This window comes from Adiantum capillus-veneris, chromosome 10 (assembly GCF_014529385.1).
Source record: "Adiantum capillus-veneris isolate H3 chromosome 10, ASM1452938v2, whole genome shotgun sequence".
In the NCBI taxonomy this organism is placed as follows: Eukaryota; Viridiplantae; Streptophyta; class Polypodiopsida; order Polypodiales; family Pteridaceae; genus Adiantum; species Adiantum capillus-veneris.
Window position 1 is genome coordinate 146184551 of NC_140940.1, and position 27239 is coordinate 146211789.

The following is a 27239-nucleotide window of genomic DNA, read 5'->3' on the forward strand; positions in this document are numbered from 1 at the left end:
TGTTTTTCAAGATAGACTCTGCTGTAGGCTTCACTCCTTTGATTAGATCTTGCTCTGGTATCTTAAGCTTCTGCAAGTCCTCTACTGCTTCCATGAAAGCACCATCAATATTTGATAGAAACGAGGTAGGTTGGCTCTTGACACTACCCGCTGGTTTGTCAGCTACTAAGGGAGTTTGACTCATTTGTGTGACAGGAAATGGAAAAATTAGACCAGGGAGGTTGAGGCCAAGAGCAGCTCTCTGTGCGCATGTGAGCACACCAACCGGCTCTTCCACTTGCTTCAACCCATCTCAAGAGGCACCTACAAGAGTGGAAGGCGGGGCCTGTGGAATGGTGCTTACTGTGATGAGGTTAAGCTTTGGGAATGTAAACACTTGCTGGTTCTGGTTTGTGCTTGCAGATGTGGATGCTCATTGTTTTTGTCAGTCCTTACTGTAGTGATCCTTAGGTTCAGGACAATGTCGGCAAGGAGGGGACCCTTCTGGCAACGGACATTTACTCTGATAATGTCCATACTCTCCGCACCTGTAGCACAAAATTGGCCTATTGGAGGGGCGAGATGGTCTCTGCCCTTGCTGCATGGGACCAGATGTAGACGTGTAGAAGCTTTGGGGAACTGAAGGAGTACTAGCATGATAAAAGATGGGAGATGCAAAGTTGTTGTGCATACCTTGTTGCATAGGAGGTGTTGTCAGCAGAGGTGGCAATGGGTTTTGATGGCCATAGGGTGAGACCATGTTCGATGCAAGTGCTAGCCCTTGTAGGAGAGAAGGACCTAGACTTTGTTGTATTTGCCGCAATCCCTTGATATAGTAGCAATCCTTGTCTTCGTGCCCAGATTTTTCGCAGAAGTGGCAATAAGCCCGAAGGGGACAATCCTGTGGAGGATGCCCTAGAGAGCGACAAGAGCTGCACCATACCATAGCTTTAGTCTCCTGCTGAGACCGAAGCTCTTCTAGCTCTCTCTTGATTTGATCCAAAGCCTCAAGATGTGGTGGTTTCTCTTGTCTAAGAGAGATTGATTTCTCTTCTTGGAGAGCATGTTGTAGTTTTAGGGATTCAAGTTCTATGTGCAAAGAAGTCAATGGACCTTTCGAAAACACAGAGAGAGTCTCTTAAGAGGGGGGTTGGTGAACAGCTTCGTAGCCCCCTCGATCCTAGTAGCAGCTGCTATGAACTCCTCTACAATGATGTCGGGTCGGAGACTCTCTCGGAGTTTTTGCTGAGAAGTTTTGGGAAGCGCCTTCTCTACCCACTTCTAAACCATAAATTCACCGGGTTGCTGGGGAAGCTTGGCAACCAAAGACTTCGTTCTCATCATAAGTCTCCTCTGGCTGGAGCACCATGTTGGGCAACTCATCCAAATCCTTCTCCTGATAGTCACATGGCCTCAATGTTGCACATAACTGTTGTCTTAAGGCTGCCCAAGTTGCAAAATGGTTCTTTGCAAACTGGTTGTACCATTTGTCTGCTAAGCCATCCAAGGTACATGGAAAGAGTACCAAATAAGCATCCTCTCTATTAAGACCACGACCCTTACAGAGAGATACAAAACTCCTTGCATGGTCGTCAGCATCTTCTAAAGAGAGTCCTTTGAAGGTAGGGAACTTGATGTTCACCTTGGCCAAAACACTGGCCAAAGCCTCCATGGCCCCTTGTTGAGCCTGTTGCTCAATAGCCTGCTGTAGCAGAATAGGAGAGAGCTTTACTGGAGAAGGTGATCTGGAAGATGTGGAATCGGATGAAGGAATGGGTGATGTATGTGGAGGTATGGGTGATGAGGTTGATGGACTTCTACTAGGTACCAAAGGTCTGTTAAGTATGGAGCCTGATTTACCCTTGCAATTTTCTGTGGTAAAAGCCCACATTTGTAAGGCCCCCATTATGAGGAGAAGCCATTGTGCGTGAAGGAAAATCACTCACCGGAAACCAAAATTTTCACGGACAAGAATCAGGGGCAATTTTAAAGGCCCCCTAGACTTTTATTTTTCGCCGGAATATTCTTTTTCGCCGGAATATTATGGCCGGACGGCGGCCGGAAAGTGGTCGGAAAACAACCGGTCGGTTGGCTGGTGGCCGGTAGTCAATGGCCGATGGCCGGTGGTCAGAAGTCAATGGCCGGTGGCCGGTGGTCAGAAGTCAATGGCCGGTGGCCGATGGCCGAATTCAAAAGCAGACTTGTCTTCTCAAGGGCGGCCACACATGGACGGATTGGAGGGTCTGATTTGGACTTATTCGCACAAGGGCGGCTACACATGGCTGTCTCTCATAAGAGAGGGCAGCCCTTTTGGCCTATAAAAGGAGGCCATTTCTACACACATTTCATAGTGTGAAGTTGATGCAACAAGGTGAGTGTGAGGTGGTGAGAGTGAAGCAAGGCGGGAGCTCCATTAAGGGTATAATCCCTTTGTAAACTACTTCTTGTTTTGAAGTACTAAAGCCATTGAGTGGCTGCTTTCCCGTGGACGTAGCCCACATTGGGTGAACCACGTATATCGTGTGTACTCTCTCTCTCTCTCTCTCTCTCTACTCTATAATCTCGTGTATATAAATCTGTCTCTCTCCATTAAGTAATCTACTCAATTATCTATTTAGCTACGTCTTATTTCCTAACAACTGGTATCAGAGGAAGGTTTGCTCGTAGCTAAATTATCTCAAGGAAAGGATTCCTTGAATTGAGTGGGAGTTATGGCGGAGGAAGGGAAACTCAAGATTGAGAAGTTCAACGGCAAAAACTACCAACATTGGAAGATGCAGATTGAAAACTATCTCTACCAGAAGGACCTCTATTTGCCACTAGGCGGTCTTGCGAAGAAGCCCGCAACAATGGCAGATGAAGCATGGATTGTCCTTGATCGAAAGGCACTGGGAACAATCCGGTTAAGCTTGGCGTCAACGGTGGCCTTCAATGTTTCGGAGATGAAGACCACGGAGGACTTGATGAAGTCACTTGACGACTTCTACGAGAAACCATCGGCATCCAGTAAGGTATTTCTTATGAAGCGCTTGTTCAATCTAAAGATGGCAGAGAATGGTTCAGTTGCAGAACACCTAAATGACTTTAACACAAACATAAGTCAACTTCGATCAGTGAAAATCAATTTCGATGACGAAGTGCGAGCTCTCCTTATACTATCATCTCTACCGGATAGTTGGGACAGCCTTGTGATGGCTGTAAGTAATTCTATCTCTGGCACAAATACTCTTAAGTTTTATGATGTTGTGGGTGTTCTCCTAAGCGAGGAAATGAGAAGGAGAAGCACAGGAGAATCATCAAGTGCTGCACTATCAGTGGAAACAAGAGGAAGGCTTAAGGAAAGGTTCAAAAACCAAAAGGGTCGTGATCGCTCAAGGCGGAGCAAGTCACGCACAAAGTCAGTTCTTGAATGTTGGAACTGCGGCAAGAAGGGCCACGTCAAGAAGGATTGCTGGTCCAAGAAGAAGAAGGAGACAGAGTCTCAAGACAACAAGCCAACATCGGAGGCCAATGTGGCAGGTAAAGTAGAGCAAGATGCTCTAATTCTCTCATTAGACAATGTGTCTAATTCCTGGATAGTAGATTCCGGGGCTTCATTCCATGCGACACCACACAAGCAACATTTCCAAGACTACACCAAAGGTAATTTTGGGTATGTATACTTGGGAGATGATGAAGCTTGTGAGATTGTCGGCAAAGGTACAGTTTTTGTCAAAACTGCTAACGGAAATGAATGGAAGCTTAAAGATGTTAGGCATGTTCCTTCTCTTCGCAAAAAATTGATCTCTACAGGACAATTGGACGATGAAGGTCACAACATTGCATTCGGAAACAAACGGTGGAAGATCTCAAAGGGATTTTTGGTGGTTGCCAAGGGAGAAAAAGTCGGTACACTTTACTTGTGTACTGTTAGCACGCAACCTTCAGCTTGTGCAGCAACTACAGAAGTTGACAGTGCAGTGTGGCACTACCGACTTGGGCATATGAGTGCCAAAGGAATGCAAATCCTTCAAACAAAGAAGCTTCTACCAGGTTTGAAGGAAGTGGACTTAGAGTTCTGTGAAGATTGTGTTTATGGTAAACAAAAGAGGGTAAAATTTCAAAAATCAGGAAATGAAAGAAAAAATAAAAAACTTGAGTTGGTTCATTCTGATGTTTGGGGTCCTGCAAGTACACCATCACTTGGTGGCTCATTGTACTATGTAACATTCATAGACGATGCGACTAGAAAAACATGGGTTTATGTCATGAAGAATAAATCCGATGTATTTTTCATATTTCAAAGGTGGAAAGCCTTTATGGAGAATGAAACAGATACCAAGGTTAAATGCCTCAGATCCGACAATGGAGGCGAATATTGCAGCCAAGCTTTTGAAAACTTTTGTGCTAGCAATGGCATTCGGAGGCAAAGGACAACCCCAAGGACACCTCAACAAAATGGGATTTCGGAAAGGATGAACAGGACAATCATGGAACGAGCACGAAGCATGCGGCTACATGCAGGCCTACTGCTTGAGCTTTGGGCGGAAGCTGTAAGTACGTCTGTGTACTTAATCAATCGGTCACCCTCAACGGCATTGGATGGGGGAGTTCCAGAAGAGGCATGGACAGGTGAACCGGTGAATTATGCATTTCTCAAAGTGTTTGGATGTAAGGCTTTCATGCACATAGATAGAAGCCTAAGATCAAAGCTAGATGCAAAGTCCAAAAAGTGTTTCTTCATTGGCTATGGAGAAGGAGACTTTGGGTATCGCCTATGGAATCCTGAAGATGGTAAAATCTTAAGGAGTAGGGATGTAATTTTTAACGAACAAAATATGTACAAAGATTACTTGGAAAGAAAACAAACAAAAGAAACAGGTGATGAGTACATGGAGCTTGAGGACGGTGAAGACTCAAGGACTGCAAACGGTGACAATGTGCAACAACGTCAACCAAATGAGGAGCCTCAACCTATTCCCCGAAGATCTACAAGAGCAAGTAGACCTCCAGAAAGGTTTGTTCCTTCCTTCAACCATCTCTTGATCTCAGATTGTGGAGAGCCGGAATCATACGAAGAAGCTATGCAACATGAATCCAAAGAAGAATGGACGAAGAGCATGCAAGTGGAGATGGACTCACTACATCGCAACCAAACATGGGAGTTGGTTGAGTTGCCTAAAGGTAAGCGGACACTTCAAAACAAATGGGTGTACAAGCTGAAGGAAGAAGAAGGTGGGAAGAAAAGGTACAAGTCTAGGCTTGTGGTAAAAGGTTTTTCTCAAAAGAAAGGTATTGACTTCAATGAAATATTTTCTCCTGTTGTAAAAATGAACTCAATTAGGCTTGTCTTAAGCCTTGTGGCTGCTCATGATCTAAATCTCGAGCAAATGGATGTAAATACGACATTCCCTCATGGTGACTTAGAGGAGGAAATCTACATGCTTCAACAAAAGGGGTATGAAGTAAAAGGTAAGGAGAAAATGGTTTGCAGATTAAAGAAGAGCTTGTATGGTTTAAAGCAAGCATCAAGACAATGGTACTTGAAGTTTGATCGATGGATGTTGGATCATGGATTCACAAGATGCAACTCGGATCACTGCGTCTACACGAAGAATTTGGGAGATGGGAAATTCATCATCCTAATGTTGTATGTTGATGACATGTTGATTGCAAGTGCTAACATGCACGACATCAAAGACCTAAAAGAGGAGCTGTCCAAATCTTTTTCAATGAAAGATTTAGGTGCTACAAAGAGGATACTTGGTATGAAAATATCAAGGGACAGGACAAAGAAGACAATAAAGCTATCTCAAGAAGATTACATCAAGAAGGTACTAGAAAGGTTTGCAATGCAAAATGCAAAACTAGTTTTTACACCTTTGGCTAGTCATTTCAAACTAACGAAGGATATGTGTCCAAAGACACAAGAGGAGATAGCCTATATGTATAAAGTTCCATATGCTACAGCGGTAGGTTCTCTAATGTATGCTATGGTCTGGACAAGACCAGACATTGCACATGCAGTGGGAGTTGTGAGTAGGTTCATGGACAACCCAGGTAAAGAGCATTGGCAAGCTGTGAAGTGGATACTTAGGTATCTAAAAGGGACAACAACAAATACTTTGTATTTTGGAGGAACTGATATTTTTCTAGAAGGGTATGCTGATGCAGATATGACAGGTGACAAAGATACTCGAAGGAGCACTACTGGCTATGTGTTCACGGTTGGAGGCACAGCAGTAAGCTGGGCTTCAAAGCTGCAGAAAGTGGTTTCACTTTCTACCACGGAAGCAGAGTATGTAGCAATGACGGAGGTAAGCAAAGAAATTCTGTGGCTTCACAGATTCTTAGAAGAGCTTGGATTCAAACAAGACAATTGTGTCTTGTACAGTGATAGCCAAAGCGCTATCCATCTTGTGAAGAACTCAGCCTTTCATTCAAGGACAAAGCACATTGAGGTGAGATATCACTTCATACGCACTCTTTTGGAAGAGGGACAACTAAAGCTAGGAAAGGTGCATACAAGTGAAAATCCTGTAGACATGTTTACAAAGGTGGTCAACAAGGAGAAGTTGAGCTTTTGCTCATCTTCAATCAGCATTCAAGGATAAGAAGCCAGAATGGAAAGCAGTCACATGTTTGGTTTGGAGATCAGTCTCCAAGTGGGAGATTGTTAAGTATGGAGCCTGATTTACCCTTGCAATTTTCTGTGGTAAAAGCGCACATTTGTAAGGCCCCCATTATGAGGAGAAGCCATTGTGCGTGAAGGAAAATCACTCACCGGAAACGAAAATTTTCACAGACAAGAATCAGGGGCAACTTTAAAGGCCCCCGAGACTTTTTTCGCCGGAATATTCTTTTTCGCCGGAATATTATGGCCGGACGGCGGTCGAAAAGTGGTCGGAAAATAACCGGTCGGTTGGCCGGTGGTCGGTAGTCAATGGCCGGTGGCCGGTGGTCAGAAGTCAATGGCCGGTGGCCGGTGGCCGAATTCAAAAGCAGACTTGTCTTCTCAAGGGCGGCCACACATGGGCGGATTGGAGGGTCCGATTTGGACTTATTCGCACAAGGGCGGCTACACATGGCTGTCTCTCATAAGAGAGGGCAGCCCTTTTGGCCTATAAAAGGAGGCCATTTCTACACACATTTCATAGTGTGAAGTGGATGCAACAAGGTGAGTGTGAGGTGGTGAGAGTGAAGCAAGGCGGGAGCTCCATTAAGGGTATAATCTCTTTGTAAACTACTTCTTGTTTTGAAGTACTAAAGCCATTGAGTGGCTGCTTTCCCGTGGACGTAGCCCACATTGGGTGAACCACGTATATCGTGTGTACTCTCTCTCTCTCTCTCTCTCTCTACTCTATAATCTCGTGTATATAAATCTGTCTCTCTCCATTAAGTAATCTACTCAATTATCTATTTAGCTACGTCTTATTTCCTAACAAGGTCATCTTCTGTTATATTACTTCAGAGGGCTCAATAGTGCGCTTTGACGCTCGACTGACCGCCTTTTATGTGTCATGCAGTGACCACCAATCCAACCAAGATTTGGGCAAGAAAACCTTGAACTGGCTGAAGTCTAGTCTAGACTCTACTAGACCAGGCAAGTGACTAGACCAGGCTGGACCAGGGACGAGGAGGATAGACCAGGGTCGAACGAGGACTAGACGAGGGTCAAGGAGGACTAGACCAGGGACGAGGACTGGTTGGACCAAGGCGAGAGATGACTAGGGTGAGGGAGGAATCGACCAGGTCGACCAGGTGAGAGGAGAACAGTGCAAGGCAAGGTAGGCGAAGCTAGATAGACCCAAATAGCTTCAAGATTTCTACCTCACAGATTGAGATTTCAGTTGAGGTCCCACCGTGATCGCCAAAATGAGAGCACCTGTAGCGTAGATCATGTGTCGTGCTCTCTACAGTGGGTGCTCCTCAGTGCAATGTGCGTGACAATCTTACTCAAAACACGGTGAAAACAGGAAACAATAGACAACAATTGAGCTCAGAGAGACACAACAGCAACAGTAGACCACAACAAATGACTCGACTAAATCAAAGAACAGATACAGACTCTAGAACATAGTTTGAACCATGATTGGCAAAATGCTTCTCTTGGGCTATTAAAATACATAATTTATAAAAACTCAAAATATAAGCATATTGTTAAATGATCGAAGTGCTCCGGGGAAAAAAAGAAAAAAACCTCTCTCTCTCTCTCTATATATATATATATATATATATTTGTATATATATAGATAAAAGTACGGCCAACCGCCTCGACTGCTTCTCTCTCTCTCTCTCTCTCTCTCTCTCTCTCTCTCTCTCGCTCCCCCTCTTTATCGCGTGCTTCTCTCACTTTTGGCATTTAGCCTTCATCTCGTAGATAAAGACACGTGTATAGGGTTACTACCTCCGACATATTATGTTAGTAACTATATATATATATATATATATTATACACTTAAATTCAACGTGCAAAATAAACGATCGATGAGAATTCTTTGGAGGGTCGCGTCTGTCTAACAAAGGTGGCCAGCATTACACGCTCAACGACACTCACTACCGTCGGCTTCGCATCCTGCCCTCTGCAAATCGTAACGTTACCGATACCATTATCTCCATGGCTGCGGCATCGGAGATCTTGCAGGGCATGGGTGCGGACGAGGACATCATCAAGGAGCTGGTAGCTCTGCAGGAGGTGCCTGTCATGGCCAAGCTCCAGTCCCTTCTGCGATCCATTTTCTCCCGCCTTGCAACCCAGGTAAGGGTTTTTTTGACACTGTCGTAGTTGTGAAGCAGCTGTATGAACTCGTTATCTTCCAATGAAGGCTTGCTTGTATGTTTGGGTGAATCGGACTAGGGCACCATTGTGTGTGTGTGTGGCACATGTGCACGCGCACAACGTATTCTTTCTCATATCTTGGGTAACCAAGCATGCACCCTCTTTCATCTTTAAGTGTCGGTATTCTGCATTTTCCAGGGATCCAAGATCGAGAAAGCAGAAGAGCAAGGGAGAATTGCTGCATTGCTTAAGGATGAGTTTGAACACCTCAGGTAAGCCATCAATCTTTACAAACTACCCAAAATCTTAACATGATATTTGCTTGAAGTGCTGGCTGGCTCCATTGGCACGTATTCTAATTGCATTGGGACTTACACTCAATACTCTTTACCTGTGGGTTCTCAACTACCCTAAGCTTGCTAAGTCCATTCCACTGAGACATCGCAAGAATCAAGCAATAGAAGTATGGTCTCTATATGCACTTGCATTTGTAGGCCTTGGGGTGGTAGGGACTTGTAGAAAACAAACATACTGTGTGTAGACACCTTGGCTATCCAGTGGACATAGATGTTAGTGTCAATCGGTTGCTGTCTTAAATCTCTGGCAAGATTATGGATAAGTTTGCTTTTTGAAAATTGCAGGCATGGGCTTTTCATGTGTGGCTAAAAGCAACTCAAGCAATCATAATTCCTATGCTGTTGTATGTCATACCTTTACTGCCTTCAACCTTGGAATTCTAAAGCAATTTTTCAAATTGCTCAATCCATTCACTTGTGCTTTGGAATAAAGTAACCTCAAGTCAGAGATGGTTTGGGTCTCATGGCAACACACATCCACTCCTAAAAGAACAGGTGGGGCAACACTTTTGGATCTATGGACACATATGATAGCCAGGTGTTGGAGCCTTCTTTAAAGGATATGTGTATTGATTCCATGCAGCCATGAGTTTTTATTGCTGGGTATCTTATATATCAGACGGATCTCCTACATGGCAAGACTTTGATAGAGGCACCATGGTGGCATATTTAAAATGTGAGTCAGCCATTCAAATGTAAGGAGTCCTCTTTGCTCACATGCTTGGTGCTCTCGTGGCCTGATAACCGTGCACCTCTATATCCCTCTATTAATGTAACTCACAGTATCATCTACATGAAGGAGCAAGGGTATCCAAGTGCCTGATAATTGTGCACCTCTGTTTTCCTCTCTATCAATATAGCTGATACCTCATCAATATAGAAAGATGGGGGAGCAACATTTTATGTGTTTCTTTTACGTGGTGCATTTCTTTTGAAAAGTCACCCCAAGGAACAATCTTTATTGTTAGAAAAACCTTAAAGACCTTCAAAAACCTTTCTGGTTTAGGCAACTTGAAACTTCTGAAATGTGTTTGAATTCATCCCAAGGTTTGGTGTAATGGGATGTCACTATCTCTCAAAAGGAGTTGCATGAAAGACAGCTGATCCAAAAGCAACTGACCCAAAGACAAGTGCCCTTGTGGCTGTTCGTACAACGCTACCACGTCATTAGCAGGTTCCGCAACTTGTCCGTACAGTCCAGCCACATCATCATCTGCTACACAAATAGACTTCTTTTGGTCTTTTTAGGGTTTAGGCCCCTTGGCCACTGATTTGTAAGTTGATAGGAATCCTAACCCTTTTGTCTTTAGTTGGTAGGGTTAGGATTTTTAATTCTAACCCCTTTTGTCTTTAGTTGAGGTTCTAGGCCCCACGGCCGGCTTTAGTAAGTTGGTTAGGACTTCTTTTGTTAGGCTGGGGTTAGGGTCAGGGAGTCCTAACCCCCTTTATCTTTAGTGTTTGACACGTCAACAATTTGTGAAACTTGGCTCCATCGTTGTTTGTCCATCAAGGTCGTGAGTTGGAAGCAATGCTATGGCCTTTTGTTTCTTGTCAGTTTGATGAAAAAGCTACGGGAAGGGCGAAAGAAGCTAAAGGCAGATCTTTTCACAAACTGCTGACGTGTCAAGCCACTAAAAAACGGAACCAACTTGCAGATCTCGGCCAAGGGGCCTTAACCCTAAGTAAAGAAGCAACAGAAGAAGAAGTAGAAGCATAAGAAGTTTTACCAACTTGCAAAGTCATGCCGAGTGGTCTATTTTTAAAGAAGAGTTCCCACCAACTTACGGGGCCCCGTCCGATGGGGTTCAATTGCCTAGGGGCATTAAAATAGAGCAGGACCACACACTTTTTTTGTAAATCAATTTGATTTATATAGCTGTGGGAAACCTCAAAGCGAGGAAACCCACCAAAAAGATCAGGTACAAGGGAAGGAACACAAAAGTGTTATGCTGTACAAAATGGCTAAAAGCATTCATAGGAAAGCTGATGTATCTCTGCAGTGATATCACCAACTTCCAAGGCAAACTCTAAAGACTGCCTAAGAGAGAGCTTGAAGAACAGGAAGGGATCTGCATGAATGTGATGTAGCCATTATGCTGTCGCCATAGGCTCCAGTAAGCCCAAAACCTGACCCACATGAAGAAGACGTGAAGCGCTGCAACGCCGGCGAGAAAATACCAAATGCCCAAACCGTTAATGGAAGACCGTCGTGGGAAAATGGAGCCGCATGCATGCTGATACTCGGAAGGAAATCTCGAGTAATACAACAATCCCACAACAGGTGAAAAACATCCTCCATCCTCTTCTATAGTCGAGCAACGGAGACAAGATGAAGGGCAGATATGGCGTGTCCTAAGAAAAGTGCCAACCGGGAGCACACCAAGCAAACAACGCCAAAGAAACAATTGCTGCTTCAAAGGCAAATGGCTTTTCCATAAGGTAGATAGAAGCTTCCTCCACCAGATATCAGATTTATGCATGTGCCAAAGAGCGTTACAATGATCAGCAAGCCAAGGTTGAGGGAGAAGAAGAGCATAAACTCGACCCGCAGAAATATCCCTGAAAGGGCATTTCCCGAAGATTTGTTGCAATTCTCTCTGGAACTGGCGGTAATGCATGCCCAATCCAAATCGGTGAGCGGCGAAGGGAAACTCCAAAGTGAAACTGGCTGCATCCACCACATCCTCAACCACCCGAATGCCATGGCAAGAGAGGAAGTACGCCTGGCGAGGCGAGTGGTCAACCAAAGTAAGAGAGAAAGCCCGGCTCCAATGAAGACTCTCCAGACGAAGCGAATTTACGTCCCTCCAAGCATTCCACGATAGATGGATCGTAACCTCTTTCCAAGTGACAGCAAGGTGGAAGCAAGCGGACATCGAGGAATATGCCCGTTTATCTTACCAAATACAACCTCTCAAATCAATGATTGCTAGTGACCAAATGAGGACGTAACAACATGCTGACTCAAGTGTGCAAACATAAGAGTCCAAGGTTGAGATTGTTGCGCAAATGTAGGCAATAGCATAGCCTTCCTAGCAAGAACATGCATACGCTGGTCCAAGATATTTAGACCACCGAAGTGTTTGGGTGTACAAACCTTTGCCATCGACATCAAACGCAGGCCTTTTTTGTGTGCATGAGTTCGCCACACAGCGACAAAATGGCTGACATGAGAGAATCAAGATAGTGGCGAGGCTAGTGTAACAATGGCAAAAAGAATTGAACATATGCCATCAAGATACTGTGAACGATTCGTAGGCGGACATGCTGGCCAAGTAGATAGCTTCCAATAATGCAATTTGACATTCAAGCGATGCATAACCCAATCTACTTTTTGCGTGTGAGTGACATTCCATCCAATTGGGTATCCCAAATGCGTGGTGATTACATTTGGAGAAACAATCTCACCTGGCCACATTAGAGTATGCTAATCACAGGAATGAAGTGGCAAAAGCTTCGATTTATGAAAGTTGACTTTAAGACCAGCCGCAATCCCAAACAATTCCAAAGCTTCCATAATCACTTGAACATCACTGTGTTGGTTGCAAGGCGTAAACAACGAGTCATCCGCATAAGCCTGCCCAATAAAGGTATGACTCGAGGGTAACTGCAAACCATGAAGACGCTTCGCAGAGGTCAAGTGATCAAGATACATCAACAAGGGGAGAGTGGCAATAGCATACTACAAAGCGCTAAGGGGGCAATCTTGCTTAACCGAACAACCAAGTGGCCATGAGTTTGTCAATTCACCTTTCAGGATCCCTGAAGAAGTACTACAAGCGTACAAGAAATAAACCACATTGGCCAATTTAGGACCAAACCCTATACGCTTCATCGTGGCAGCAATGAAGTCCCATAGCATAGTGTCAAAGGCCTTTTCGATATCAACTTGCATGACCAACACATCCTGCTACGTGTGCTTAGCATACTCAATGCCAATCATAACATTAGCCAAATTGTCCATGATTTGACGACGAGGAATGAAACCATACTGAGCCTCATGGAGTCCTGTAAACAGATGGTCCTTAATGCGATGTACCAACATTTTAGCCAATGCCGCATTAAACATGAAAAGCAGGGGTTGTTTAAGAGCATCCCAAAAGGAGAGAAAGAATTATACAGTAAGTCCTTCCCAAGCGGCAGATCACCAATGACCCAATGCAAGCAACGCAGCATGCAATTTAGAATAAGTGAAAGGATCCTCAAGGCATTGTGCATCCTGCAAAGATATTATGGATGAGCACCAATTGACGTGCTTGGCGCGCGCTCACACACACACACACACTCAATGTCACAAGACGGGCACCACGTGCCAATAGAAAAGAACAGACTGAATAGACTTTTAGCACTTCAATAACAACTGAACTGAAAGAGAGAGACGACACGCGACACGGTGTGGCGGAATTCCACCCTAGAGAGTATTGGCCCCAAACCTTGGCGCCCCTTTCGGTATTTCTTTATATTGCATCAACACAGTACAAGCCGATACTCCTGACTTGGCACCTTCTCCAGGAAGCATGCCAGAGAATCAACCCTAACCTCATATTTAAAGGCCCTTGGCCTGAAAAGCAATTACAATGAAAAGCCTTCAAAACTCAAAAGCTTCTGGTCCAAAAAGCAATGCCAAAAGCTGCCAGCGTAATTTACGAAAATCCGTACAACTGCCACGTCATCAGCCAGCGCAAAAAGCGGAAATCCGGACAGCTTGCCACGTCATCATGCCAGCGCAATTTTCGAAAATCTGCGACGTCATCAGTTTTTCCTGTGTGTAGGTCCTGCTTTATTTTAATCCTTTATGTCACTTGGGGCCCCATCGGACGTGGTCCCCATAAGTTGGTAGGACTTCTTCTTCTATTACTTGTTCTTCTTAGGGTTTAGGCCCCTCGGCCGACATCTGCAAGTTGGCCCCCTTCTTCAAGGCTTTGACACGTAAGTAGTTTGTTACATTTCCCCTTCTTGAAAGAGAGTAATCGTCCGCGAATACAGAGTAATCGTCCGCGATTACAACATATCTGCAAAACAACTCAAGTTAGCTCAAAAATTTCCGAGGGACATTGCGAGGGACAATCAATATGCTCTTTTTACTAAGGAGTTAGCTTCTCCTTTCTGCTCTTTTGATCAAGGAGGATCAAGGCTTTGACACGTAAGCAGTTTGTTACATCTCCCCTTCTTGAAACAGAGTAATCGTCCGCGATTACAACATATCTGCAAAACAACTCAAGTTAGCTCAAAAATTTCCGAGGTACATTGCGAGGGACAATCAATATGCTCTTTTTATTAAGGAGTTAGCTTCTCCTTTCTGCTCTTTTGATCAAGGAGTTAGCTTCTCCTCTCGGCTGTTTTGATCAAGGAGTTAGCTTCTCCTTTTTTCTCTTTTGATCAAGGAGTTAGCTTCTCCTTTTGGCTGTTTTGATCAAGGAGTTAGCTTCTCCTTTCGTCCATATCAGAACTCTTGATATTCTTGCGTAGTAAAATTAGCCATCACACCCAGACCGTACTGATCTTCCACGGGTGATGCACTAAAATTACATACCTAGGCAATCTCATCCAATTAGGAATATTCAGAATTGACACATCACACTGCAACACAAATGCTCACATATGCATGTTACAAGACATAGAAACATTAAGCCGTCGATGAACACTCCCCCCGCAAATAACCATCCAGGTCCGGGCCATGAGCTGTTTAACGACTCCCTCATCACTCCTCCCGCAAATAACCTAAAAAGGTTCGGGCCATGAGATATAGAGGCCTTTTACAACCAAACGCCGCCCAGTCTGCAGCCTGCGTTGTTTGGAGGTGCTGAGAGTAACCACTGCTCAGACTTCTTAATTCTCCCCCCATAAATAACCATGCAAGTCCGGGCCATAAGTAACAACAACAATACTGCCCCCATAAATAACCACAAGGGTACGGGCCATGAGTAAAAACAACACTTTTCAATCATTCAATACTCCCCCCGCTAATAACCACAAGGGTCCGGGCCATGAGTATGAACAAGCAATCTCAAACATCTTTTCTCACTACTCCACCCGGGAGTAAAATCACCAATCATTTAAACCAGTATTAAAACCAGAGTCAAACAGTTCAAATCGGCACCAAGACAGGTTCAAAACAAATACCATCCATTTCAAACAGATTCCAAACAAGATCACCAAACAAGATCAAACAGAAGTCAAACTTAAAAGAAATCTCGACATCAATCAAGCTCGAAAAGTCGATTGACTTTCCATCCTAGAACTTGCACCAAAAATTAGAGTTAGGTTCATTCCGTAAGGTCGTAGCCGAGCACAGCATGGTCCATCAGCTCTCGGACAAACAGTGTTTCTTTGGCGGCGATGGCAGTCCCAAGATAGCAATCACATTGGACCTCCAAGGTCATCTGCTCGTGAAGAGACATCTACTGAGAGATGTCGAGAAAATTTCAAGTTATAATCTGCTAGGGTTTCCATGGCAAGCATTTCAAGATACCCCACACTGCCAGAAGTTGCACTCGGAAGGAAGATGTCAGAAACCATATAACTTCGGACGAAAGTTTTCTTGAAAGCTTGCCAAGTCCTTCGAAGTGTGCGGCTTGGTAGCTGTAGACATCAATATCTGCATGGCACTGTCTCTGAGAAAAACAGCAGCTCGAAACAAATCTTGGATCCTTCTCTTGCAAGTGATCTTAATGGCTTATGCCCTGTAAGACATGAGCGGTGAAGAAGGGAGCGCGCCGATGCGCGATGAAGTAAGGGTGGAAGTAGCTAATAAGTTCGGGTTGGAGGGCGAAGATACCTCAAATAAAGCTCTGTCTGCTCTTTTGTGGGATTGGTATGCTTTCAAAAAAGCACACGCCTGATGCTCTGATACCACTGCCACAAGACGGGCACCACGTGGCAATAGAAAAGAACAGACTGAATAGACTTTTAGCACTTCAATAACAAATGAACTGAAAGAGAGAGACGACATGCGACACGGAGTGATGGAATTCCACCCCAGAGAGTATTGGCCCCAAACCTTGGCACCCCTTTCGGTATTTCTTTATATTGCATCAACACAGTACAAGCGGGTACTCCTGACTCTGCACCTTCTCCAGGAAGCATGCCAAAGAATAAGCCCTAACCTCATATTTAAAGGCCCTTGGCTTGAAAAGCAGTTACAGTGAAAAGCCTTCAAAACTCAAAAGCTTCTGGTCCAAAAAGCAATGCCAAAAGCTGCCAGCGTAATTTACGAAAATCCGTACAACTGCCATGTCATCAGCCAGCGCAAAACGCGGAAATCCGTACAGTTTGCCACGTCATCATGCCAACGCAATTTTCAAAAATCTGCCACGTCATGAGTTTTTCCTGTGTGTGTGGGTCCTGCTTTATTTTAATCCTTTATGTCACTTGGGGCCCCATCAGACGAGGTCCCCATAAGTTGGTAGAACTTCTTCTTCTGTTACTTGTTCTTCTTAGGGCTTAGGCCCCTCGGCCGACATCTGCAAGTTGGCCTCCTTTAGGGCTTTGACATGTTAGCAGTTTGTTACACTCAATCTCTGGGTAGCAAACTAATGACGTAGCAATAGCTATATGAATGCTTCGTAGATTGCGTTGATAGGCTATCCGGAATTCCGCGTTTTGCGTTGGCTGCTGACGTGGCACCTGTACGGATTTTCGTATTTTTCGTTGGCTCATTTTAGCGCCGGCTTTTGGGGGTTGTAGCTTTTCATGTAACTGCTTTTGAGAGGCCAAGGGCCTTCAAATATCATTGGAGGGCCTCCTCATTGGCATTCACGCAGGATGGGAAGCAGAGCAAGAGCCTTAGGCTGCTGTACTAAGCTCAAGCAATGTAAAGAAATACCAAAAGGGGCGCCAAGGTTTTGGGCCAGTGCTCTCTCGGGGTGGATCTCTGCCACTCCCCGTCTTGTGTGTCGTGTATACAATGGTATCAGAGCTCTAGTCGTGTGCTTTTTTGAAAGCATACCGGTCTTATCAAAGAGCAAACATAGCAAATTGGTGCGTCCGATTTTTTTTTTTCCACCAAGAATCTGTGTGTCCTTGCTTCGGACTTATTACCCACTCTCACCCTTAGTCCGTCGCGCATCGGGCATGCTCATGTCTTCATCGCTCTATCTTACGGGGCATAAGCCATAAAGAACTGACGACCACATGGCGTTCATGGATTCGGCAGAGTACCTGCAGCTTCTCCTCGACGAGCTTCGCGACATTCTTTCACGACATCCTCAATAGAATCTTCCAATGTTGCAAAGTTTTCAACAGTTTTTGAATTACATGTTATCCCCTCGGATGCCCCGGGTGGTACATCCTCCTCCAGCACTAGAAAGTACGAGAGCTTCCAACCGTTTGTGCTGATCAGGGGAGTCTTCAGGAATATGGTGCAGCCATCTGACCTTGATCCAGTGCAACCACCTTTGCCACCACTGTTGCCTCCACCGCCACTGCCACCATGCTACAATGGTTGGAGCCCATATGGATACCCATATTATCCGTACCCGGGATACGCGCCTAACCAACCTAAAGATTTCAAGGATGACGGAACGACAATCAAATTGTGAAACTATATAGAAGAATCCAAGATTTTTGGAGCAGCGGGATTTCTTAAAGATAATGCTATGCAATGATGGAGTTCAATCGCGACAACCGCATGCTCCAAGGACTTGGCCAACATTCAAGACAATATCTGCACGCAGTTCTATGACTTCTCTCTGTGAAGTCCGGATCTTGTCAGAATGGGGCAACTTGAAAATGCTTGCCATAGAGACCATGGATGACTATAACCAAAGTACTCCCTAGGGCTTCAATCTCTAGAATTGAGAGTGATAACCCTTCTAACCATATAATTTTTGCTTATAAAGATTTCAAACGGAGATTGATTTACCTATCTAGAGCCATGGAATTGTGTTCTTTTTCTTATAAATTATTTGAAAGGTATAATATAAGGATCCTATTTGAGCTCTTGTATACCCTTGAGAACTACTCTTATGGAAATTTGGAGCTAAGAGAGTCTCATAGTACTCAACTTCGAGTACTGTTAGGCAAATTACTGAAGTCCAAGTGTCCTAGTCTGAAAAATCCCTTGGTTGGAAAGAAAGATTTGTTGATAACTATCTTTACCTCCCTTGACCTAGAAAAGATTGGGTTAAGCTCTATTTTGAGATCTCAAGAAGCTTTGGATGCTCTCCCTCCTTGTGTGAGAAAGGTATGGAACCATCCCGTCGTAGCTTTCAAATATGTGAAAACTTTAGGACAAAAAGCTTTCAACTATAGTGACATAGGACGTAATCTTAAAAAGCAAGAAAGGCTAGCAATCTCAAGTATTCATTGCCCTTGTAGTAAAATTGCCTTTTCTTCTTACGTAAATGGAGCTTTGGGTCATGTAGTTACTGCCGATTGTTCTATTCTTCCTTCAGATTCCTTGAAAGAACTTTTCTCAAGATGTACTAAATATAGGCTCCGTTCCTCAAACGACTCTTGCCTTCTCAAAGCCATAAAGAAAGGAATTTCTAGTTTTGTAGTAAAGTTTGAGGAGTCTTTAGGAGTTCATGGTATTTTTATCCATTGGAAGTCTGTAGTCCTCAAGAAAGCTTCTTTGAAATTAGCATCTTGCTCTAGGAATGTTTCTTCAAGAAGGAATAGCTTATCTTCTTCTGATCGTGATGCTCTTAGGAAATTTCATCGTGATTTTGTAATCTCTTACATAGATAAGTGCTCTAATAACTTTGTTGTTACATGCTAAAAGTTCTATTTAGAATGCTTGTTAGGTGAAGTAAACTCTCAGGCTTACAATGATGGTGATCTTTCAATGCAAGAGGTTATCTTGAAACATCAAGACTTTTGTAAGTCTTTTGGTTTCAAGTTACCTTTTTTATATACCGTTTGGAAGTTCCACAAGAACCCTATAAAGCCTAGATTTATAGCTGCTTCTTGTAACACCTCTTTGACTGAGGTTTCCAAATGCCTTAGTTATTGTTTCAAAGCCATTTTACCTAGCGTAAATGAATTGTGGAAAAATATGCTAAAGGAAGCGGACGTACCTATTGATTCAAGTTGGATTTTAAATGATTCAGTAGGTGTGATTCCTGTTTTAAAGTTTTTGAACTCTTCAAGAAGCCTTAAGGAGAAATCTTCTCCTTTATGTCTCCAAACTTTTGACTTTACAACGTTATACACGAAGCTACATTTGGAGGACCTTAAATTTAGAATCAAGTCTCTTATTCCTAAAGTTTTTGCGTATAAGCTTGAGAAGGATAGGTACAAGGCATTGCTACTAGAAAAGTCAACTTTGAACTTTGACTTCTTATGGCTGGAAAGTAAGAATGTAGATGTAGACAAAGGAAGAAAGAGATTCACCAGGATTGTAGATGACATTGACATCATATCTTGGTTAGATTTTCTTTTGGACAATTTATATATAACCATCGGCGACTCTCTTTTCAAGCAAACAATTGGTATCCCTATGGGCACCAATTGTGCTGTTTTTTTTTGCTAATTTTTATCTTTTTACTTACGAGTTTGATTTTATGGAGCGTCTTGTCCTTGCCAACACTTGCCCAATATTTTTGCACAAGTTATGCAATGTAAGACACTTTGTAGATGATCTTTTTGTCCTTGACGTTCCTTCTTTTCAAGATTTTATGTACTTGAATTCGAGTTCTGTAGGCGGAGGAATTTATCCCAAGGAGTTTGTTGAACTTAACTGTACCACAAATAGTGATTGTTGTGCCTTTTTAGACCTTAAGATTTTTCAGACTCCCTTGGGATTAGAAGTAGATATCTATGATAAGTGCCTTGAACCAGAATATGCCAATCTAAATATCATCCGTATGTCTCACATTTCTTCAAACATTTCTCTTTTAGCTAAGTGGTGCCATTTTCTCTCAACTATTTAGATTTTCTTGTCTTTGTTCTAGTAAATCTGCTTTTGTTGTTCAATCTTGCCATCTTATTTCTTTACTAGTTGAAAAAGGATACTCATTCAAAAGAATCATGAAAAACGTTCGTTCATTTTTGCATCGTAGTAAGTTTATTTTTAATATTTCTTCCTTTGGAATGTTCAAGATAATCAATAGTAAATTCAATAGAAGTGGGGAGCTAAAAAACCCACTTATTGTTTGACTTAATAACACTTTATGTTGTTGTTTTGATCTTTAGCTCTTCTAGTATTTTTACTATAACTTGACAAATGCTAGCCTTTATCATGGCTGAGTATGCCCATCACCTCCGGAGGGTGATAGAAACTCACCTCGTTGGTTTTGTAGAGTACGTTCAAAGCATGAATGACCTCTATACAAACCTGCAACTACTCTTGGGCACTAACGACGTGAGTAGGGATGTAATAGCTGTTGTCCAAGCTATGCATGATAAAGGTGATAATCTTATTCTTCCTGTTTGGACAAGCAACGAAGTTGAGATCACATATTGTCAAGTTTGGTTCTTTGCTCTTCGTAGGTTTGAAGTAGTATTTATTTTCCGATTTCGTATTTAGCTTACCTGAGGACTTAAGAATGTGTTCCTTTAGAAGTTGTTGTGTGAAGTTTGATTTCTAGGATTAAGTTTTTAAGATGTTTTATCCTTTTTTGCTTAAAGTTGAGTACTTGTTTTAAGCCAAGTAAGTTGCGTCAACTTATTTTAAACATGCCTTTTCTAAAAACATTTTCAAGTTAATAATGTTTTGTTTTTATCTAGTTTTGTTTCGTAGCAAATAAAGTGATTTAGTTTGTTTGTTTTTGTTTTTCTTTTCTTTTCTTGTGTCCCTTGCTTTTATAGTTTTATGAGTGCTTTATTCCCTTTTATAATTTGTGAGTTCAGATTATTTGAACTTATGAAGATATATGTTGTACTGAGTTCAAGCAATATAAAGAAATACCGAAGGGGCACCAAGGTTTGAGGCTAGTGCTCTCTCGGGGTGGAACTCCGCCACTCTCCGTCTCATGTGTTGTGTATCTCTTGTTAGGAAATAAGACGTAGCTAAATAGATAATTGAGTAGATTACTTAATGGAGAGAGACAAATTTACATACACGAGATTATAGAGTAGAGAGAGAGAGAGAGTACACACGATATACGTGGTTAACTCAATGTGGGCTACGTCTACGGGAAAGCAGCCACTCAATGGCTTTAGTACTTCAAAACAAGAAGTAGTTTATAAAGGGATTATACCCTTAATGGAGCTCCCGCCTTGCTTCACTCTCACCACCTCACACTCACCTTGTTGCATCAACTTCACACTATGAAATGTGTGTAGAAATGGCCTTTTATAGGACAAAAGGGCTGCTTTCTCTCATGAGAGGCATCCATGTGTAGCTGCCCTTGTGTAGGTAAGTCCAAATCGGACCCTTCAATCCGCCCATGTGTGGCCGCCCTTGAGAAGACAAGTCCGCTTTTGAATTCGACCACCGGCCACCGGCCATTGACTTCGGACCACCGGCTACCGGCCATTGACTACCGGCCACCGGCCAACTGACCGGTTGTTTTCCGACCACTTTTCGGCTGCCGTCCGGCCATAATATTCCGGCGAAAAGAAATATTCCCCTAAAGTTGCCCCTGATGTTTGGCTGTGAAAATTTTGGTTTCCGGCGAGTGATTTTCTTTCACGCACGAAGGCTTCTCCTCATAATGGGAGCCTTACAAATGTGCGCTTTTACCACAGAAGATTACAAGGTAAATCAGGCTCCATACTTAATATCTCTTTCAGTTCAGTGTTATTTGAAGTGCTTAAAGTTGTTCAATATGTTCTTTCCCGTTGGCACGTGGTGCCTGTCCCGTTACAGTGGTATCAGAGCTCCAGTTGTGTGCTTTTCTGATAGCATACGGGTCCTATGAAAGAGCGAACAGAGCAAACCGGCCCTTTTAAAATTTCTCTCTCAAGAATCTGCGTGTCCCTGCCGCAGACTTATTAGCCACTCCCACCCTCAGTCCATCACGCATTGGACGCGCTCTTGTCTGCATCTTAAGGGGCATAAGCCATAAAGAACCCAGGGCCACATGGCGTTCATGGATTTGGTAGAGTACCTGCAGTTTCTCCTCAACGAGCTTCATGGCATTCTTTCGTGGCATCCTCAACAGATTCTTCCAATGCTACAAAGTTTTCAATAGTTTCTGAATTATATGTTATCCCCTCTGATGCCCCAGGTGGTACCTCCTCCTTCGGCACCAGAAAGTACGAGAGCTTCCAACCGGCAATCTTCCCAGCCCTTTGTTCCGATTGAGGGAGTCTTCAAGAATATTGTGCAGCCATCTGACCCTGCCACCGCCATTGCCCCCACCACCACCATCACCATGCTACAATGGTTGGAGCCCGTTCCGTACCCTAGATACGCGCCTAACCAACCTAAAGGTTTCAATGATGACGGCACGACATTCAAAATTTTCACCTTTTCCGAGGTGAAAGATCGAAAGAAAGCACTGCAATTCCTACAGTAGCTCGACAACATCCATGCTTTGGGGAACTATATAGAAGAATCCAACATTTCTCGAGCAACGGGATTGCTATGCAATGGTGAAGTTCAATCGCGACACAACCGCATGCTCCAAGGACCTGGTGAGCTTTCAAGACAATGTTTGCACGCAGTTATATGACTTCTCTTCTTGAAGTCTGGATCTTGTCAGAATGGGGCAATTTGAAAAATGCTTGCCATAGAGACCATGGGTGACTATAACCAAAGGTTTCTTGACGTCTACTTGCCGATGTCCTTCTTTAAGTTTATTTCCTTGAAGGACCAGTGCGAGCGATACACCATTGGACTACCATCACCATTGCAGGAAAATTGTCTGTCCAAGCAAGTCTGAAAGGTGCAGCGGAAGTGAGTGTTGAACTTTGCTCAAGATGAGTGCTCCGAACTGTGCTCAAGGGTTCCTTTTACTTACGGAAGGGAGAGCCTTCCGTTCCTTTAGTGAGAGTGCAATGATTACAAACAAAGTGAATGACACTGTGAATGAAGGTGCTGAGAGAGAGAGAGAGAGAGAGAGAGAGAGAGAGAGAGAGAGAGAGAGAGAGAAGAAAAGAAATGATATATTAACGTCTACAAAAGGCCAAAATGACCTATGAGACCAATTGATTACAATGATGAGTCTAGTACCAAGTCTGGGTACAAACAAAGAAAACTACAAACAAAGAACTGATAGGAGTGCTACCGACTCCTATGGGTGGCTGGTAGGCTGAGCAATGGTATCATGCCATAAAGGTACAAAGTGGAGATAAGTCATCATGATACAATATAGCAGTAGCATGAAGCCTATCCTGATCGACACTCTGGGTGTCGTGCTAGAATCCTGTGGATCCTCTGCCGCAATCTCCGCCGGTGCTGTGTGGCTCCCCTCCTCAGTCGCGGTCGTCTCGATCTCCCTAACTCTATAGCTCGATCAATGAGAGTACCGTTGGTGTGTGTATGGGTGGGAACCGAGCTCTGTGATGGTGGTGTCCCCTCTGCCTCTGTGGTACTCAGACTGAAGAAATCTGAGATGCGTCTCTGGGACTGTCTTTGTCTTTGCCCATTCAAAAGAGCGTCTCTATGTCTCTGAATCTCAAGTAGGAATAATCCGAGACATCTTTGATCCTGATATCTCATGACTCTATCTAACGAGTCAAAACCATCTCTGAATAGACAATGAAAGCGTCCCCGTATCTCATAGTAGACTGTGCAGCGACATATGTAGTGAAACTCTGTCTCTGGCTTTGCATGCACAACTGACATATCCTACTGTCTGCTGGTATGCCTCTCAATCTACCTGTCTCAATCCCAAGCTGGTGTGAAGACGTGCGAATCTGGCCTATAGCACATCGTAACCCATGAGATAGATGTGTGTCCATGTAACTGGGCCGTGTGACAAAACCGTCTGTCGTGAGTTGGAGAAGATGCTCTCTATAGAAAACCCTCTTCGTACCCAACTCCCGTGATGGCTCTATCCATGTCCTCTTGCTATCAAGCTGGATAAGATCCTGCTGAATGAGTCTAGTAGTCTCCATCCGTATAAGAGCCAAGGATGGTGCATTAAGAGAATACTGGAAAGGGGGCAGCCTTTCCATGCTGAAACCATGCCTTTGAAACCATGAGCTCATCTATGCATACCAACATGATGTATCTCCCTGTAATGGCAGCTGTCTGGATGACTCAAGAGCAAGCCTGGCATACCTGTCCCTGGTGGTGTCCCATAAGCTGTGTACAAATGATACTGATCTGGTGAGTGCCTCAACCTCCATAGGTGGGGCAGCCAGCTCCGCTCGTATGATGTCATGTGGGACTGAGGCCTTGGCTCTAATCAGCCTAGAAATCATAGATATCAAGGGTCTCTCCATATTACTCCATCCAGCACTGTCAATAGACGGTCCCCAAACCTGAACCCTGTAGTGCATAACTGAAGCGACCAAAGTATCGAAAAGCTAGAGCTTTGTTCGGGGTTCCTGGAACTGAACCTGCGAACAAATCCTCTCTAAACCGCCTAGGGCTGCACAGGCACGAGTCAATCTAGTGTCTGCTGCCACTTTCAGTGTGAACCTCGGTCCACTAAAGACCACCCCAAGATATGTGTATGCATCAGTGTACTCCATACTGTCCTGCCCATATGTGAAAGTAGGTGCTGATCTCCTAACCCACTGTGGCGTGGTATTAAATACCATGACCTTGGTTTTGGCAAGGTTGACAAACAATCCACTATCCTCTGCAAAACTATGCAATGCGTCCAAATGTCTCTACATACCCTCTAGTGAGTCTGATATCAACACGATATCGTCAGCATACAATAAAGGAGGGATCCATGTCCCTGCAAGCTGAGCACCTCTATCTCCTCCTCTGTCAATATAATCAGAGACCTCATCAACATACATACCAAATAAAGTAGAGGACAGTGGGCATCCCTGTTTCACTCCGATAGTGGAGTGAACTATGTCAGATATCCCCTCTGCTGTGCGTACATGACCCATCACTGAACTGTACAATGCCATGATCCCTCACATCAGCTCTGTGGGTACCTCCAATTCCATAAGTCGGCGCATCAATCTGGCCCTCGGTACTGTGTCAAAAGCTTTGCGGAAATCCACAAAGCTGCAGTATATCCGTCTACCATGTTCTCGACCCTCCTCAATGATAGCTCTGAGTGTAAAGACATGATCTAGTGTGGAGAAACCCCTCCTGAAACCAGCCTGCCCAGGGGCCCGTATGCCCATAATCTCTGCCCAATTGCTCAGCCTATGCTCGAGGATGGATGCATATAACCGTGCCAATGTGTGTCCTACCATGATAGTACGGTAATTCCCCGGCACTGTGGGGTCTCCTGTCTTGAAGATAGGTACAATAGTAGATAATCTCCAAGACTCAGGGAAGCCCTCACACATGACACGGTTGAATAACCGTGCAAGCATCTCTGCCAACAAATCCCCAGTATGTATAATGTGCTCTGCTACCAAACCATCATGATCCTGTGCCCGTTTGGTCTTCATCCCGTCAATGGCCTCCTTTACCATCTCAGTGGTAAAGCAGGTGCTCGTAGTCGGACATGGCTGTGGTGGGTCTGGTAGTGGTGGTTGTCTAGGTACAGTGTATAAAGATGCTGCATACTGCCCCCATATCTCTATAGAAGTAATCACTGGTGGGGGAGACTGCTCATGGAATAGACGCCAAGCCTCTCATGAATCTCTACTAAGGAAGAGCTGATATAAATCTTGCTCCATCTGGACCAAAAAAGCTCGCTTCTTCCGTCGCACTAGTCGTCGTGTAGCAATACGAGAGTGTCTATAGGTGATCACTCCCAATGTAAGCTCCCGTTGTATCTGAGCTCTCCTCTGTCGACACTCCTCATCATACCAGCTGTTCTGAGGCATGTGCCCAGAACGACGTCTCTGCCCAGGCTGAGCGTGTGGGTATGCCTCTGTCGCTGCCCCATGTAATGTCACTGTTAGCATAGATGTGATCTCCTCCACTGTGTATACTGGCTCTGATGTGCATAAAAGCCTACGTATCTCCTTTGCATCACTGTAACAGGGAACGGGGGGAACACAGCCCAAACGTTCCGAAATGGCGTTCCGGACGAGTCCCGTTCCCGAAACGGAGATGGGAAGAACGCCGTTCCGGAAATGGGTGTAACCGGAACGGTGTTCCGGAATTGGCGGAACGACGAAACGTGGGGCGGAACGAGCAAAAGTAGGCATTTGGGGGGAGAAAAGTGGGCTTTTGGGGGCAGATTTGGGGCTGTTTGGGGAACATATTTGGTGCAGTTTGAGAGCAGGTTAGGGGGCAGATTTGGGTGCAGTTTTGGGGTTGTTTAGGAGTTTATTTGGGACTAAGCTGAATGAAGGGAATTCAATCCTTACTTAGGTGGACCGTTCCAGCCCCGTTCCCGTTCCGGGCCCCCCTCCTCCTCCCCGTTCCCGTCCCGTTCCGGACCCTCCCGTTCCTGTTCCCTGTTCCCGTTCCGCGTAACTATGCTCTGCATAGACTGAGTCTGTCTCTGGTGTAAAAGTATAGCGTGGATGTCTACCACCCCGTGAGGCCTGAGATGTATTGTACTCAAAGGAGACTGATAATGTCAAAAGTGCATGATCTACTGCTATCCCAACAGTCCTGGGCCCCATTGTGAAATCATGAATGTGAGATAAAGCTCGGATGTGTCAGAACATAGTCTACAGTGCTGGACCCATGTCTGTGTGGAAAACAAGTAAAACCTGTAGACAATGGGAAAGTCGGTAAGCCATTCAGTATGTGGCTAAACTGTGAGTAGTCGTCATCTCTCTCAGGTATCTCCTATACTCTGTATGCTCTCTGTCGTGTGAGCATCTCTCAAGTCCCATCTCCTCTGGCTCTAGCTCTCTAAGCATCTCCTCTGAGGTGTCATAGAAGACTGTCTGTGAGCTGCCTGTACGGGCATTGAAATCCCCTAGGAGTATGATGTCTCCATCTCTGGAGAACTCCCAGATATCATCATCAAGTACAGAGTAAGGAGACTGTCCTCTGGGTGAAGCATATACTGAAGTGCTGGGAGGAAAATAGCATATGGCGATGTACAAGAAACGTCCAGTCTCTGCCCTCAGCCTCACCCACAAGTATCTGGCCTGATCATCTGTCCGAACTATGTGCAGTAGTGGTTGGAGCTCCTCTCTGAAAAGATCTGCTACACCTCCTGATCCTCTAGTCCCATGCGCAGATCTGGTGCATGTCCGGCAAGCTGTCT

The 27239-nt window shown here is 44.3% G+C and overlaps 1 protein-coding gene across 5 annotated transcripts in view; it reads left to right on the forward strand.

The window, feature by feature from the left end:
* Window positions 1-8442: 8442 nt before the first annotated feature.
* LOC147449805 (uncharacterized) overlaps window positions 8443-27239 on the forward strand; it is an 88321-nt gene continuing 69524 nt past the window's right edge. For all 5 annotated transcript variants that reach the window (XM_086522169.1, XM_086522172.1, XM_086522170.1 and 2 more), the window contains exons 1-2: window positions 8443-8716; window positions 8936-9009. In XM_086522169.1, coding sequence (XP_086378295.1) covers window positions 8576-8716; window positions 8936-9009 — 215 coding nt within the window. In that variant the 5' untranslated portion in view covers window positions 8443-8575. The remainder of the gene's footprint in view (window positions 8717-8935; window positions 9010-27239) is intronic.